Source organism: Periophthalmus magnuspinnatus, chromosome 2, assembly GCF_009829125.3.
Source record: "Periophthalmus magnuspinnatus isolate fPerMag1 chromosome 2, fPerMag1.2.pri, whole genome shotgun sequence".
Taxonomy (NCBI): domain Eukaryota; kingdom Metazoa; phylum Chordata; class Actinopteri; order Gobiiformes; family Gobiidae; genus Periophthalmus; species Periophthalmus magnuspinnatus.
In genome coordinates this window covers 11,420,541-11,437,968 of record NC_047127.1, presented here as the reverse complement: position 1 = coordinate 11,437,968, position 17,428 = coordinate 11,420,541, and the positions used below count along the sequence as shown (strand labels likewise).

Genomic DNA, 17,428 nt, shown 5'->3' with positions numbered 1-17,428 from the left:
TAGCATGCTAGTTGGTGTTAGCAATAGCGTGATGGTAAAACTACACTCTTGTCTCAGAAAGTTGGGAAAAGCGCTTAGAAACTCATTGCAGTGAATAATTAGGATGCTTTTTCCATATAGTTGAGCCAAATGTGTCTTGCCCCTGTACAGATTTATTCTATTAGCAGTTCTTGAGGTCAAAATGAGACTGCTGTGTCCTGTTTGCCTTTAATTATGCAGTTTTATAGTCCGAGAATCAGGAAGTGCGCTGTTGGCATGCTCCACTCCATTGTATTTATCATCCTGTGTCTATCATCTCTATAATTTCATTGCATTTATGGTTTGCATTGTGAAATTTGTGAGTTCATAACCTCTTGGCAAGCTCCTGCAGTCGCGATTGCCCCGACCACCAACGGACTAGAAAACTGGACCGATCACAATTATTTTAGCCGAAACACGGACTAGTTTGATTGTGAAAAGCATGCAGGGGGAAGCGCTTTGTGTATTTTTGGAGGAAACTGGACTGAACTGGATTTGACAATAGCTTGATTTTTTGGCCTGTTTTATGGTTGGGCGATCCGATTGAAGTATTTGTTTGAACATCCTGATCGACTTGAGCGAGAGTTGCCCTACGTTGACATTGCTAAACATGTCATATCTTTAGCCACATTAGGTTTTATCGTTTTGCCCTCTACATTTCATACTACTCTGAATTTGACCGCTAAAAAAGGTCACGCTCACTTCCACTGCGCTGCGTTCAGGGTCCAGCTAACTCCCCTGGAAAAACCCACTAGCGACTATGGTCCGTGTGGGATTGCTCTGCTAACATGCTATGCTAACGTGCTGTGGTGTTGCGTTCAGGCTCTGGCGGAGTTTGAGATGTACCGGCAGCGCATGGAGGACTCCCAGCTCTGCACCGAAGCACAGCACACACAGCGAGTGGTGTCCATGAGCAGAGAGGTGAGTGAGAGAGGACAGAAAAGGATAAATATATGAGAGGGGCATGAAATATTAATATGCTTCGCTTTCAGTTTTAGCTTTGGAAAGATGGGTTTGACTGCGGGGCTGTTTCTGAACCCGATAACTGTCTCTGCTAACTTTTCGATTTAGGCCTAACATAGAACTTCAGATCTGTGCAGTTGATTTTCATGCCATAATCCATGTTTTATCTCACGACTCAAATACATGCCTAATTTTGATCATTTTGTTTCATTAACTTAAGTTCTGTTTTGATCAAGTCTGTTTCTGCAGATTGCACTTCAAACATGGGTACAAACTGTATTACACTTCACATTTCAAAGTAGTAGAGAACAAACTGAAGCTGTTGGTCTAAAGCAGCTTGACTTGTCTTGTTTAGATTTGCAGATATTTGTTTTTATCGTTGTTTCAGTAACCACAGGGCAGTGGGCGGAGATAAGGGTTAGGGGAAATCGCAAGCACACAAGCCAAACATGCATGAACGTTAAATGTGAGTTAGTTAGTAGTTGATTCAGTTGATTGAACATTATTGATACCTTGCAGTTACGTCAAGCTGGGGGGAATGCATGCATGTGTATGGCAGCATCTTCACCAGTTACCATGGTGACACAATGCACACATTTGCAAATACTGCTTCATAACTCTGAAAACTCAAGAAAAAATACAAAATAAATTTAAATAACGCAACAAAAAGGTGAGTGTGACTATCTAAAACACTGCTGGCTAATGCTAGCTAGCTTGTGGCTGTAATGTTATTTGAGAGAGACTTGTTTACAGCACAAATCAGCTCACCTGTTATAGTTCCAGCTTACTCAGCTCTTTATTTTCAGATTGTGTTAAAACTAGGGATGCACTGATCCAACTTTTTCAGTTCCGATACCAATTCCGATACTAAAGCTTTAAGCATCTACCAATACCCGATATCAAGTCATACCAGTGCAGAGACTGAAAACACCATTTATTTCCTTTAAACAAACTGATCCAAATGTGTTATGTAGCAGTTATTTATCTCAAGTAACTACAGAACTACTTTGTATAAATAAAAGTTCAAACAATATGAGACTTTCTGGACCAGCTGTGACCAGCAAAAGTCTTCTTCGATCCAGAAAACGCTTGAGTATCAGTGTTTATGTTCAGTGCACGTATTGGATTGGATGCATCCCTTGTTAAAACAAAGTTCTAAAGTTTAAGTTCAGTAACAGAGCTTGAAACAGAGTACAGCCCACAGTTATCCCCCCCTCCTGGGAATGTTGATGACATCAGCTGCAAAGTATCAATATGTCCTCTTAGTCCTCTTAGCATCGATTAGACATTTTTAAAGCAGACCTTGAACGCCTCCCGTGGCTCAGTGGCATCTCTGGTGGTGCTTTCAGGTGGAGGAGATGCGTCGGGATTTTGAGGAGAAGCTGCGCTCGTTCAGCCAGGCCCAGGCGCAGTTCGAGGCCGACAAGAGGAGGGCGCTAGAGGACCTGAGGGCCACACACAGACAGGAAGTGGAGGAACTCATCAACAAACACCAGGACCAGAGTGCGTCCTCCTCTGAAGACCAGGAGAGACTGGCTGAACTGCACAGACAGGAGGTGGGACTCAAAATGGACGCCCTTTGCTCTATGACTTCACCGCTTTACATCTCCGCAGTTTAACGGAATTCCAGCCCCCCAAAACGGGACGCAGTTTGTTTTTTAAAGGTGCACTGTGTAACTTTTTTGGTGCGGGGGGACCTTGGTATGGCATCTCTTTTCCAGGGTCAACTCTTCGTAGATCTGACCTGTAACTTGGCCTTATGGGGTGTCACCTGCTTGTCTCCGTGGAGCTAAAGAAGTTTAAATCCATACTCTAGGACATTCTTGGCAAAGCAACATCATCTCCATGGAGACAAGAACCCTCTACCAGAAAAGTTACATAGTCCACCTTTAACAGCCAAGATGGATGTTAACGCATGACTCTATAATGGAACGTTTCAACACAGCAGGAGCGTTTTGCATGTCATCCTCTTTATTTCCTCATTTTAATTTCTTCACACAGACATGCAAAGCAACAACATTTCCACAATATAAACGTTGTGTTGTGTTTTAGGTGGATTCGCTGATGGAGCGCGTGGAGGAGCTGTCGAAGGATAAGGTCCGTTTGGTGGAGGAGTACGAGGCTAAACTGGGCAAAGCTCAGGAGTACTACGAGAGAGAGCTGGAGGCCATGAGACGAACACACCAACTCACCACAGAGAACCTGCTGGCCTGGAAGAGGACCGAGGTCTGTAGTAGTAGTAGTTGTTGTAGCTGTAGGTGCTCTGATCAGGCCAATCACCGATACTGATATCTGAATTTACGGCCAATACTTATCACATGGACTTTGGTATAGTCATGCAAACTATTTTACTATTTGAAAAAATAATAGAGGCTTTTGATGATATGAAGTTTGACCAAAATCCAACAGTTACAGCATCAATAGAATTTTCAGGCAGTTTAAGCCAATAATGTGCCTCTAGCTGCCCATCAATTACCTACGTGAGTGATTGGTGCGTCTGATCAGCCCACTTCGCCAAAAAACAATCACGTTATTTTTGCCTTGATTGATCGGAGCATCTCTAAGGAGTAGCTGTTGTAGCAGGTATAGAAAGACAATGACTCACCATTGTCTTTCTAACTAATTAAGGAAAAACGTTCGGTGAATTTGATAAATAATACTCTTAAATTATGAATAATAGCCACATTTAATAATGATGTTATAGTAGTACTTGCAGTCGACCTGTCACAGTATTACACAGTACTATGAATGTTGTGAAGAGTAGTAAAGAGTAATTATAGCATTCAGTTCAATGCTATATAAATAAACAGCACATTTAAAACATCATACGTAGTAAAAGAACAATAAAATACTAACATATCCTGTCTAGCTAGTATTAAATGCCAGGGAGCAGAGGTGGGTTTTCAGTCTAGTCTTAAACTGTGTTAAAGACTGAGAGGATCTGACAGGCAGAGGGCGCTGTTCCATAGTCTGGGGGCTGCCACAAAACTGTCACCTCTTGTCTTGAGTCTGGCTTTAGGCACAGCAGCATGAGCTGGTCAGCTGACCTCTGACCTCAGGGCTCTGGGTGGAGTATAGGGCTGCAGTAACTCCCTCAAATAAATAGGACCCTTAGAGTGCCGACACTATTCTGAATTACACCTGATATGAAATAGGAGCCAGTGCAGGTTGCGCAGCACAGGCCTGATGTGTCTTGTCTTTTAGCTTTTGTCATCAGATGAGTATTTATTGATACATAAGCATCTATCAACCCACCTGTCATCTAGGCCAATTGACAATGAATTAATAACTGACAAAGCCACTTGGATGAAAAATGGCCTCCTTTCAACTCAAAACCAAGCTGTCACACTATATAAGCTGTACAGTGTGAATATATATATAGTGGCAGTAGTTGTAGTAGTAGTAGAGTTGTAAGTTGCAGTTCCTGTCTAATGATTCCAGTCTTGAAAATGGGAGAGTGGCCCATCTTCTGTACTGTACGTTTGGATCTGTGCCCGGGTCTGTCCACAGCTTATATCCTTTTACAACTCCAAAAATATCCACGGATTTGTAGCTCAGACACAGAGCGATATTATACCAGTGTGGTGTTATGTAACTGAGCAAAAGGTTGGCAGCCTCACCAGTCATCTCAATAACGTTATGCAAAAATTTAACAAAATCTGCTCCTCTCTAACCACTTTAACACTCATCTAAGCTTGTGGAATGTAAAATGACTTTCTATTCTGAATTTGGAGGTTGTGAGTTAGACTCCTGATCCCTCTGGGTGCAGTGTGCTTTACAGGCACAGAGAGTAACTGTTTTGCCTAGAATGCTTCCTAGTGTAGCATTATACTTATCACCATGGAGCCAAGCATGTGACATTGCCACGCGAGGTTACAGGAAAAATCTCTGGAGAGAGGACCACGCTCACCATAATTTTTTGTCATTATTGTTACATACATACAATATTGACATTATAAAGTAGGGCGTCAAGATGAATCACAATCAAAACTAAATCCCAGTTTGAATGGACGCAATTTGCAAAACGCAAAGGCTGTACTTTTTTAAGTATTATAATTTCCTCCACAAACAAAAAAATGTCTTATTCTTCAAAAAAACTGCTAACCCTGTAGTTTAGATCTGTACAAACATGTTCTGAAATGTGATTGTTGTATTAGTTAGTTCTTCGGGACGTGTTTAAAATGTGAAGTTTGAACAGAATCATATTTTTAAAACATAAATTGCAAATCTAATCGCAATGCTTGTCATTTTTTTCCCAAATTGCTCGTCCCTATAAACTTGCATGTCGTGTGTTCTTAGGTGGAGCTGCGTAAGGAGTTCCAGGCTCAGGAGGCTGCTCTGCAGAGATCTCTGTCCAAACTGAGGAGTGAGCTGCAGAAAGCCCAAGAGGAGGCTCGAGAGAACAGGGACAAAACCAACCGCCTACAGACTTCACTGGCCAACGCAGAGGGCACTATCAAGGTACTACTGCTGCTACTACTACTACTACTACTATTATTCATGCTGCTGCTGCTGCTATTGCTACTACTACTACTACGACTACTCCGGCGTCCGGTAAAAATAGACTCCCAGCTGAAAGAATCCAGAGCACCGTGGCACCTTCACTGGCACCATTTTAATTACACAGAATTCTTGCAGCCACCAGACAAGAGCTGCACCATGAGCAGGCTGAGCTCAGCGTTACTCTGATAATTATTTGCCCTGGCCTCCTGTATGTTTCCATGGACAGGTTGTTCCTTTGGCTATAATCTTGTTTCCATGGAATCGTTCAGGTGATGTGACACTTCCTCAAAGTTACGTACTGTACCTTTAACTCTGAATCCCTCTTAATAAACTATTTCTTCATTATGAGTTTTACTTTGCTCATAGCATATAAAAACCTCTTACATCATGGACACAAACTTAAAATGCAAAGTGGGATTAATTGAGTGAATAAATCCTAGTTTGAGACAAAGGCAGAAGTACATGCCTGAGGAGACGTTTGGTAAATTGGAGGAATGCATAATGTTCGATCTGAAAGAGTTTTGTATCCGTGGGCGACATTTAAACTTTTTTTATTTGTAATTATTTTGTTTTGTCAGAATCTGCACAAACAGCTGGAGGAGGCCATTCAGGACGGAGAGATCTGGGTGATGCAGCTCAAAGACACAGAGTACGAACTGGAAGTGAGTCGAGAGAGAGTACAGCAACAAGCTACCGAAATACTACACAAAGCAGGTACTAATACTACTGCTGACTACTTCTACTCTAGTACTGATACTGATACTATTACCTCTACTGACACTTTTTGCACAACTATTGTCATATTGTGAAAATGGATGCCAAAGCTCACTTGAGACTTCTGATCCTGCAAACATTTAAAATGTATATTTATTGATTTCTGAGCAAACATCCCAATAAGTGTAAAAACTGGACAGATCAGGAGCTACAGGTAAAGACGTTTGGGTACGCAACCCAAAAGGAGTTTGTTAGAGGTTTGTTGGAGGCAGATAATTGTCTTCACATTAAATCTATTTGTGTTTTATTCCCCTTGTTCAGGTCAGATTGGGTCTCTTCAGGCCACACAAATGTCCCACGAAGCCACGATCCGAAACCTGGATCAGGAGCAGAGTCGCCTGAAGGAGAAGATCCGGAATCTGGAGGGAGAGAGAGAGGCTCTACTCAACCAGAGCCAAGCAGCCAGCGAGCAGCACAAACAGCAAGTGCACAAACTCGAACAGGTCAGGAGGCTTTATATGGACATGTGGCATTAAAGCTTCTATCTGTAATTAGACTGCTCAACCTGGCCCTGTTGTATTCTCACATAACACCACTAGATAATATACATTACATCATCATCATTACATTACTTTTTGTTTCCCTAGTCTCTTCGTGAGGAGCACCAGGGCCATGAGAAGGAGCTGACGAGGCTGAGAGCTCACTTTGAGGATGAGACACGCAGGTTTAAAGACGCCCAGGTGAGAGCGCTAGAGGACCTGGAGGAGAAGCACCGCAGACTGAGGGAGGACGCACAACAGGAGAAGGAGGAGGAGAAACAACTGCTCATCAAGGTTTTGATAAAGTTAAATTCTATAATCTTTATAGTTTAAAGTCAGACTAAACACCAAAATTTTGCAACCAGAGCCACATTTCAAACAGAGCTGCTAACTTAGGCACTACCTGGAGGACTAAAGAAAAGAGTGACAAGAGGCGGGGTCTGAGGGTATAAGGAGCAGTGTGATTGGTCTAACATTCATCCACACTTCAAACTCCGCCCCTACTGCCAGGTCTTTGTGATTACAAACACCTGGCTGTAATCAGGGCAGTACTGTGTGATGTCACATAGTACTTTAAATTGCAGTGGCCACTGGAGGGAGCACACACTTGTTTTTTTTCCAAATATAGTTTGCACTAAAATTGCCAAAAAGGGAGTAAGAACAGTAGATTATATATAATGCTCTTAAAACACTATATACAGAATTAAGTGGCAAAAAGGTTCATATTATGAGCAGTGTACTATGTAAATATATGGACAACACACGGCATTTTGTATTGACATATTGACATTCTAAACCAGAAAAACTAACTAAAGTAGGTCTAAACCAGGATTAAAGTGGGATTAAACCAGGACTAAACCAGAATTAAACTAACCAAGACTTTTGACTTCTGACCACTGCAGATCGGAACCACCTCACAAAGGCTGTAGAAAATCAGGGCTAAACAATGGTCCAAAACCAGGACTAAAGTAGGTCTAAACCAGGACTAAACCAGGTCTAAACCAGGACTAAACCAGGACTAAACCAGGACTAAACCAGGACTAAACCAGGACTAAACCAGGACTAAACCAGATTAATCAGATCTAAATCAGGCCTATATCAGGGCTAAACTAGGTCTAAAGCAGGATTTAAACCAGGTCTGAACCAGGAATATATTAGGACTGAACCAGGTCTAAAACAGGACTAATTTGAAACAGGTCAGAATTCTATGGTGGGATTCTGTAATCTGTAATCTGCAATCTGTCAGATTACAGATTTGTTGACCTGGTTTATGGTTAATATCTCTGTAATTACTGGGCCTATCCACATGCAACAAAGGCGGGCACAAAGTTTAATATCTTCTCTGTCAGTATAAATGAACAAAAGTGAAATCATTTTTTTCACAATATCTTCAGAAAGTGGAGCCGTTTTTCAATCCCAAAGACGTGATTATTGTTAGTTGAAAGGACTTTAAACCATCACGTATTACAGTGTTTAGTTTTTTCAATTGGCCTTGAGAAACTTTGCTTAAGCACAGCTGAGTGGCCAGTCATTTAGTACTTGTCTGGAGTGAGGAGGTGACTGCAACATCTCCATTTGTTGTCGCTAATGTTCGTTATCTCCAAATGAATCGCCTGTAATTAATTGAACAAGGTTAATTTGATTTGGCGTGTCTCTCTCCTTCTCTCTCGTCGCTCAGTGGTATTAAGTATTCAGGTCCTGTGCTGCTTTGAAGCTTGTAGAGAGGAAAAAGAGGTCATGGGAAAAAGTCAAGTCTTATGTAAAGCTTTAGAGAGTTGACTACAGTTAAAGAAGATATTTCCAATGTAAAATTAGAAGTATTACTGCTCCAATTAAGTATTACCAATGTCACTCGTATTAAGTCTGCTTTAGTCCTGGTTTAGTCCTTGTTTTGTCCTGGTTTAGTCCTAGTCTAGTCTTGGTTAAGTCATGTTCTAGTACTGGTTTAGCCTTGGTCTTGTCTTGATTTAGTCCTGGTGTAGTCCTGCATTAGTCCTGGTCTGCTCCTGATTTAGTCCTCTTCTAGGTCTACTTTAGTCCTATTTTAGTCGTGATTTAGTCCTGTTCTAGATCTACTTTAGTCCTGGTCTAGTCTTGATTTATTATTGATCTAGTTGTGCTTTAGTCCTGGTCTAGTCTTGGTTTAGTTCTGGCCTAGTCCCAATTAAGTACATGCTTTAGTCCTGGTCTAGTAATGACCTAGGCCTGGTCGAGTCTTGGTTTAGTGTCTGCTGGTTAAGTAGCTGGTTTAGTCCTGTTCTAGTCCTGTTATAGTCTTGGTTTATTATCCACTGGTGTTGGTTTAGTCCTGGTCTAGTCTTGTTATAGTCCTGGTTTAGTCCTTGCTAGCCTTGGTTTAGTCCTACTTTGGTTCTGGTATATAAACTGGTCCTCGGTTTAGTCCTGGTCTAGAATTGGTTAAGTACCTGGTTTAGTCCTGGTCTTGTCCTGATTTAGTCCTGTTCTAGCAGTGTATCTTTCTTTCTTTAAATCCTGGTTTAGTCCTGGTCTAGTCCTTTTATATCTTGGTTTAGTACCTGCTTGTCTTGATTTAGTCATGGTTTGATTCTGGTTAAGTCCCTGGTCTAGTCCTGGTCTAGTCCTGGTCTAGTCCTGGTCTAGTCCTGGTCTAGTCCTGGTCTAGTCCTGGTTTAGTTCCAGTCTAGTCCTGGTCTAGTCCTGGTCTAGTCTCCACTATAAAGGCTTTTAGTTAAATGTAAGCAGTGGTTCTTTCTAACATTAAGCTGATTACAGGAATAATTTGTCTTGTAAATCCTCCGCACCTACAAACTGTACACATCAAACAGGAAAATATGATCCTTTTTAGCCTTTTGCTTTTAAAAAAACAGGTTTTTTTCTTTTTTTATCGTCATGCCGACTCACGTGTCCGGGCTGCACACTACTCAAATCTGACTCATATGCACAACAAATAGGATTTACTAATGCAACTTGAGCTCTCCACTGCCATATTTCCGGAGCAAGGCCAGTGCTTATTCTACCATAAAATCCAGTCATGTTTAAAGCGGACCAATACTGCAAAATGGACTTTTCAGAGCTTTTAACCATGCTATAGTTGTTTCCTCTATTCATTTAGCTTCTCGAAGTTGTTACAGTACAGGATATACAGTAATATACAGATTTATGCAACAAACTATGGTGCATTTGACGTTGACGTTGACTCTTTTTAACCCACCAGGAACGTGAAACAGACAGACATGACTAAACCAAGACCAAACCAGAACTAAACCAAGACTAAACTAACCGAGTCTTTTGATAGATACTGACTACTCACTGCAGATTGGAACCATCGCCAAAGAGTTGAAGAAAATCTGAACTAAAACAGCACTAAACCAGGTCTAAACCAGGTCTAAACCAGGTCTAAACCAGGTCTAAACCAGGCCTAAACCAGGTCTTAACCAGGTCTAACCCAGGTCTAATCTAGGACTGTATCAGGTCTCAGAAATACCTCTCAAGAGCTGATGTAAACCAAGACTAAATTACAACTACACTAGGTCTAAGCAAGGTCTAATCCATGACTAAACCAGGATTAAGACAGGTCTAAACCAGGATGAAAGCAGGACTAAACCAGGTCTAAATTAGGTATAACCCAGGATTAAATCAGGTCCAATCCATAACTAAACCTACTACTACAATCTTGGTTGGACAACTTTTGATAGACTAGGAACTGTACTAAACCAGCACCAAACCAGGTCTATACCAGGTCTAAACCAGGACTAAACTAAGCCCAAACCAGGTCTAAATCAGGACTAAACCAGGACCACACCAGGACTATACCATGTCTATATTAGGGCTAAAGTAGGACAAATACCACAGCTGTACCAGGTCTAAATCAGGATTAAACCAGCACTAAACCCAGACAATACCAGGTCTAAATCAGGACTAAACCAGGGCCACACCAGGACTATAGCAGGTCTAAATCAGGACTAAACCAGGACCACACCAGGACTGTACCAGGTCTAAATCAGGACTAAACCAGGGCCACACCAGGACTATAGCAGGTCTAAATCAGGACTAAACCAGGACCACACCAGGACTGTACCAGGTCTAAATCAGGACTAAACCAGGACCACACCAGGACTATAGCAGGTCTAAATCAGGACTAAACCAGGACCACACCAGGGCTGTACCAGGTCTAAATCAGGACTAAACCATGACCACACCAGGACTATAGCAGGTCTATATTAGGACTAAACTAGGACCAAACCAGAGCTGTACCAGGTCTAGATTCAGGACTGAACCAGGGCTAAACCAGTACTAAACTAGGTCAAACCCAGGATTAACCAAAGCACTACTGATAGATACAGAGACCACTGCACAGAAACTTTGAGGACTACATTTTGACTTGCTTTTAATACTTGATGGATAGAGATGCATTTTATCTGTCATCAACTGTAATATTAAAACACTGCACCATTTAATTACTTTGCTCTTTTGTTTTTCAGAAAATGAGTCAGGAGTTTGAGATTAAGCGGTTGTCGTTGGAGGAGCAGAGAGACAGACTTCAACAACAGCTGGATAATCTAAAGGAGGAACTGTCGGCTAAACTCAACATGGCCAATCAGGAGGTACGACACATATACACATACTACTATTTTTATTTGAATATATGAGACAAAACCAGGATAACCATCAAAAGGAACGGAAAGAAGACTACACTAGCAGCCTACTAAACCCAACCTTAACCAGTAGTGGAAATCCAATGTGTGTAATTAAACTAAACTGGTCACTGTTGAATCTTATAGTGTTCAGATGGGTGTGATTGACAGGTGGATTAGCCAATCAGAGACATGCATGCGCTGTCTCTATCAAAACAAATATGGCTGCTTACGAGGAAAATATCACAAAAGATTAAAAAACAACACATTTTTCTGAAGAATCAATGAGCGAAGCACTAAACTCTGAGGTGCCAGGAGTTTGATTTTGTTCATAATTAATAAGATAATCTGATTGGACGGTCATGTTTGGCTCTGACTCGAGACTCGACAGATTGAACTATGGGTTGGCGATATATCGTTTCAGTAGATATGGGAAAAACCGTGTGTGCTCATGTGTCATTCCCAGTTAGTCCACAGTGAATCAGATTTGTCTTTTTGAGCGAACTCATGAGTAAAAGTGGAAATAGATCAACAGTTAGACTAAAAAATGTGTCCGTATGTTTGCACAGTTATGTTGTATCCTTCATAATTACATTTTACTGTTAATTTGCAATCATTACTTCAACTTAAGATAAATTTATGGACTTTGCTATGGATTTTAAAAGCTAACTATCGGTTATCAATCACAATAGCAGACCAAATATCGGTATTAGCTCAAAAAATCCGTATTGGACCATCCCTAATTTGACCCTTTGCTATTCCCCACAGGTGTCTCATCTACAGGAGATTGTGCGAGAGGGGGAGCAGAACCTGAACTCAGCTCAAACCCAAATTTCCTGTTTAAAAGAAACTCAAGAAAAACTGAGAATCGAACTGGACGCGACGAGAGCCAGAGTCCGAGAGACGAGCAACCTCCTCACTGACCTCCAGGTACGAACAGTTTGTGTAGTTACATCTATCTACATCTAATTTGGTTCAAGTTGCACTATGTACCTTTTCTGGTGAGGGTTCTGCTACCTTTTTGTCTTTATGGAGATGTTATTTTTGTCAGTGTGGCGTTCAACTTATTTTGTACCCTGCTTTATATATTCATGGAAAGAACAGCTACCACACAGAGGGTTCGAATAATGCCTTGGAGAGATCACTAAATTACTCAAACATGCATGGATGACATCTAAAACCTCTTCAGGCATGTTTTTGATGAGGGAACATTGTTATATAATGTGGTAGAAAGCCCCATAATGTTGATTTTGCATAATGCCCCCTCTAATGCCATATGGCGAAACAATCCAGGCAAAGCAATAACATCTCCATAGAGACAAGCAGGTGGCATATCCTCCTTCTCCAAAAATTTACATAGTGCATCTTTAATTCTAACTACATCCTGCTGACTTTGACGTTGAAGATTACATGAGGAAGTTAAGGCAGGAAATTAGCATCTACCAGCTGTGCTAATGACAATAATTAGACTTGTTGTTCTTTGAAAACTATTTGGGTCTGTGCCGCTTCAAAACTTCTTGTGTCTTTCGTTTCTGTTTTAGTTTCATAAATCGCTGTATGATTTAAGTGCATATGACTGGTTTTCAGGTTTTTCATCATTACTTTTTGGTTTGATGGGATCGTTTTTGTAGTTTTAGTTCAGTTCAGTGGTAGTTTATGGGGAAAAGTTTAGAAGAAAAGTAGAAAAATAAAGGAAGTAACGCTAAGTGGAAGTAGTTTTATAACAAAACCTCTCGACTTATGTCAACAACACCATGTAGGGACAATTTGTGCACAAAGAAGGCATTTTTCTGACAGTTTAAACCTTAATTTAACAAAATAAAGCTGTTGTAATTTATTTGTATTAGTCTAATCATAACTATTGTGTAATTTAGACAAGTTTTGGCCCTTGTTTACATTATGGTTGCTATGGTAACATGTCTACGTAAGTCATATGTCCAACCAGGAAGTAAAATATGAAACTATGGAAGATTTTTAATACAATCTTAAATATAATTGTGTTAACTTTTAGCAAAATGAGCCGTCTAACCTGTCGTATGCTCTTTGTTTAATACTTTTATTTACTGACATTTTAAAGTGTTCGTGCTGCTACACCTTTTGTCGATTTGTCCATAATTATTTTGTGCTCACTAATAAGTCATTCTTGCATTCTCCATCGCTCCATCGGCCTCTGCTGCGTGTTTTTTTCAAACGCAGAAAAAGAGATTTAAACAGAAAATGTGCTACCTCTTGGTAAGATCTGCAAGTCAATGGATTTTTTGAATATCACAATCTTCTTGAGTTTGACACTGCAACTTCACGATACATGCTGTGTAGTTAAAGACTGAGTACGACTTAAATCCACTTGCACAAAGAAAAAAATAAACCTAAACTATCTCTCAAAGTCTCAAGTTTAGGTTTATTTTTGTCTTGTATTTTTCTTGTACACAAGTCTTAATTAGTTAAAGAAGGGTTATTACGCAAAATCAATGTTTTTTTTTTAGCTTTATACCATGTTATAACATTGTTCCGTCATCAAGAACAGGCTTGAAGAGGTTTTATATGTCATCCATGCATGTTTGAGTAATCTAGTGATCTCTCCCGGGCGGTATTCAGACCCTCCTTATGGTTACATGTAAGTTTCTGTGCAATGCTCCACCCACAAGCCTATGTCACCCACACTCCCACATGACAATTCTCCATAAATATACAAAAGCATGACACAAAACTGAACACAACAACTTCACAAACCTGATGCAATGTGCATTATTTTCATTAGTGGGATGCACACTGATTGTAATATGATAATGCTCTGAAGGGGAGTGACTTAGAGCGGAGAGCTCTAAGTCACTTATAAATCTTAGTTTTTCAAAAAAATAAAAGGTAACATGGTGATCTAACTTTGTTATGTGTTAGCAGTTAATACCCCATAGATACAAAATACCTCCTCTTTAAGGCAAATTCACCTGTTTATATTATTTTTTTATTTTACAATCAAATTTCTTTCAATCCTATTTTCCAATTGGCCAGTACAAAATATTAACACACAACATTGAACTTAAGTCATGAGCTTACCCCAAATCATTTTCTTAGACTTAAAAAAACAAAATCTTTGTTTAAAATCACATTCATACTGCATAAATATATGCATATATACTTTCTTGCATGACTCAAGTGGTCGACCCATCTCCAGATCTCCAGGACTGCCGTAGCTGGAGGATTTTACTATGGTGCATGTTTTGAGTTGGTGGGGAAAACTGTACCCACTGTGCGCCGAGGAAACCCACCCAAGCACAGCAAGAACATGCAAACTCCACACAGAAAGACCCAGGAGTCGAAGAAGAAGACTTCTAACCACTGACCCACTATTTATTTGCATTGCAGTGTGTTTTTAACATAAGCCAGGATTCAGCTTTTATACAGGAGATTACAGTGGCCCTCTAGAGTCAAAAAACAACCTGGACTATATTGGAATAAAAAATTGTGATTATTAGTTTTTGCTCATTGTATTATCATAAACTTATAAAAGAGACGACGGTGGTCAAAAAGGACTGGCTAAAGATTAAATATATCCAGTAAGTGACATTTATACTCCTCAAATTGAATGAAATGAAATTATAAAAAAAACAAAACAAAAAAAAAACACTGAAACACTGATAACAGTTGCTATTAATTACAGTATCGTTTCTGTCATAATATTTGCGTGTGTGTGAGCAGTGGGGGTGAGATCATTGGCTGGGGCTGGATAAAGCTCTACAAACATGCAGAGTGTGTTTAGTGACAAAATGACACTAATTCATTAATGTGTCTAAATATTTACGCCTCCACCTGTCACTCAAACGCATCACTGAGTCATCCTGATCTGAAAAACAGCCAGCCATTTCTCACTCAATATAGACATTTATAATTATGTAAATGGACCAAATTATCCATCTAAGCGTGGATTTGATTGGGTGATATTTAGTAATTAGAGTAATCGCATCAGTGTGTGCAAATATATGTAATTTTGTGTTCTTTAAAGGGCTCGTATTACGCTATTTACTCATCTATGTTATAATGTTGTTTCCTCATCACAATCAGACCTGGAGTTGTGTTTTGTTTCATTCACGCACAAACCCTGCGTATTTAGGCTGAGTTTTTCTCTCAAATGAAAAAAAAAAAACCCACTCTGTTCCACCTTGTGATGTCATGGGGTAATACAGGAAGTGCTCCACTATGTGTTTTAACTCCATACACCTTCACTAGAATCATTTGGATAATTTCAGCCCTGGAAATGACCATCTCAACTGAACAAAAGGTAAAACGTAGCTGTTAACTTGAAAACTACCACTTCATGACATCACAAGGTGGAACAGAGAGTTTTGAGACTAATAATAAAGTGTTACTCATGTGTGAATGAAACAAAACACAACTCCAGGTGTGTTTTTGATGAAATAACAGCATTATAACATGACTTAAAGCTCACAAGAGTCAATTTTGTGTAATATAGAACCTTTAAAGCACACTATGGAAGATATTTGAGATTTTATTGCTTTCTTTAAATGTTCCACAATATGGCAAATGGCATTTAAAAATCTATCTAGGTCTAGCATTTATTTCAATTATAGGTCTTTTTATTGCTTGAAAAATGAACAAACATGCATTCTTATCGGGCTTGCCTATCCATGGATCTAACCTAGTGGTGTCAATTGCTTGTCTCCATGGAGATATGTATATTTTATGTCATACTTCGGAACATTTGAGGTGAAGTAGTAACATATCCATGGAAACAAACAGGTGGTGAACCCGACTTTACAAAAGTTGCGCAGTGCACCTTTATTTGATTTAGCAAATGCATTTTGGCTTCAAATTCATTTCAGTTTTGTTTTATTTATATGGCACATTTAAATACAACTTCAGCAACCAGTGTGTCACATAAAAAGTCTACTTCTAATCCTCTATTCCTAAAATATTTACCGGTATCTATTCTAGTAAACTAGTCACAACTTTCAATGACATTATATTCATGTTTTTTGTATCATATTTTTATGTAAATTGCACTGTCACTATAAAAACAAAGGACCGTTGCCATGACAAATCTTTGAAATCAGGAAGGACTCCGTATGCCTCAAACCTACAAGTAACACACCACGATATACTTAAACAAGTGATGTTTGGAGCGTCTTTGGCTAATTCATATTTCAAAGCCAATGTGTAGCCCCAGGTTTTCTCCAGTCAAATACAGAAAACATGTCTTTTAAATAAAGATTATTTCATTTAAATGTTTAATGAGCTCTTGAACACCTTGCGCCTGAAGCGTGCGATGATCCAATGGAGGAAATCGCCTGTAGCTTAATGTTTTATGAATCAAAGAGAAAAAAGGACAAAAGATAGGACATATTTTTATTCTGAATATAATCAAATTTGAAAATGTAGTTTGTAAAATCAGTTTTCTACACGGTGTATGATGCAACTTACTGATAGCACATAGAAAATACAATATATGAACTGTTGCTCTATGTTGAATTTATAATAACCTCAATGCTATACAGGTGACAAAAATGTAAAAAAAAAATATAACCAAGAATTTTAGCCAATAACATTAAGAAATATATGTATAATATGTAGTTCATTAAAATATATTTGGAAGTAATCAGTCAATGCACAATATTGTTCTAGTTATTTCAATAGTACGTTTAATATAAAGTGATTAAAATGAATATTGGTTGTTTAACATGCACCTCCTAAAGCACAGAATCACTACACAAGTTGTGAAAAGTTGTGAAAAATAAAAACTTAAGTCTACTTGTTTTAATATATTTAGAGATATTTATGTATTTGTTCATTTATTTATTTGTGTATTTGCAGGAGGAGATAGAGACACAGAAGCAGCAGCACGAGGCCAGAGTCATGTCCATCAGAACAGAGGAGAAACAGAAGATGGACAAAATGGCCGACGACCTGGACCAGAAGTGGAGAGACGCGCTCAGGTCACTATGCACTACAGCACAGTACATTTACATGTCAAATCAAAATGCTTTTTTATGACATTTGAGAGAAGACTGACATTTGAACTGATAAACTAATGCAATAATCCTATCCTAAAACAGGAATATC

The 17,428-nt window shown here is 39.4% G+C and overlaps 1 protein-coding gene across 1 annotated transcript in view; it reads left to right on the top strand.

The window, feature by feature from the left end:
- Positions 1-17,428, top strand: part of LOC117385105 (protein FAM184A-like) — a 52,350-nt gene that overhangs the window by 20,855 nt on the left and 14,067 nt on the right. The window contains exons 4-13 of the mRNA XM_033982375.2: positions 841-939; positions 2,331-2,537; positions 3,034-3,207; positions 5,281-5,442; positions 6,063-6,198; positions 6,520-6,701; positions 6,846-7,031; positions 11,201-11,323; positions 12,122-12,283; positions 17,180-17,301. Of these exons, the coding sequence (XP_033838266.1) occupies positions 841-939; positions 2,331-2,537; positions 3,034-3,207; positions 5,281-5,442; positions 6,063-6,198; positions 6,520-6,701; positions 6,846-7,031; positions 11,201-11,323; positions 12,122-12,283; positions 17,180-17,301 (1,553 nt within the window). The remainder of the gene's footprint in view (positions 1-840; positions 940-2,330; positions 2,538-3,033; positions 3,208-5,280; positions 5,443-6,062; positions 6,199-6,519; positions 6,702-6,845; positions 7,032-11,200; positions 11,324-12,121; positions 12,284-17,179; positions 17,302-17,428) is intronic.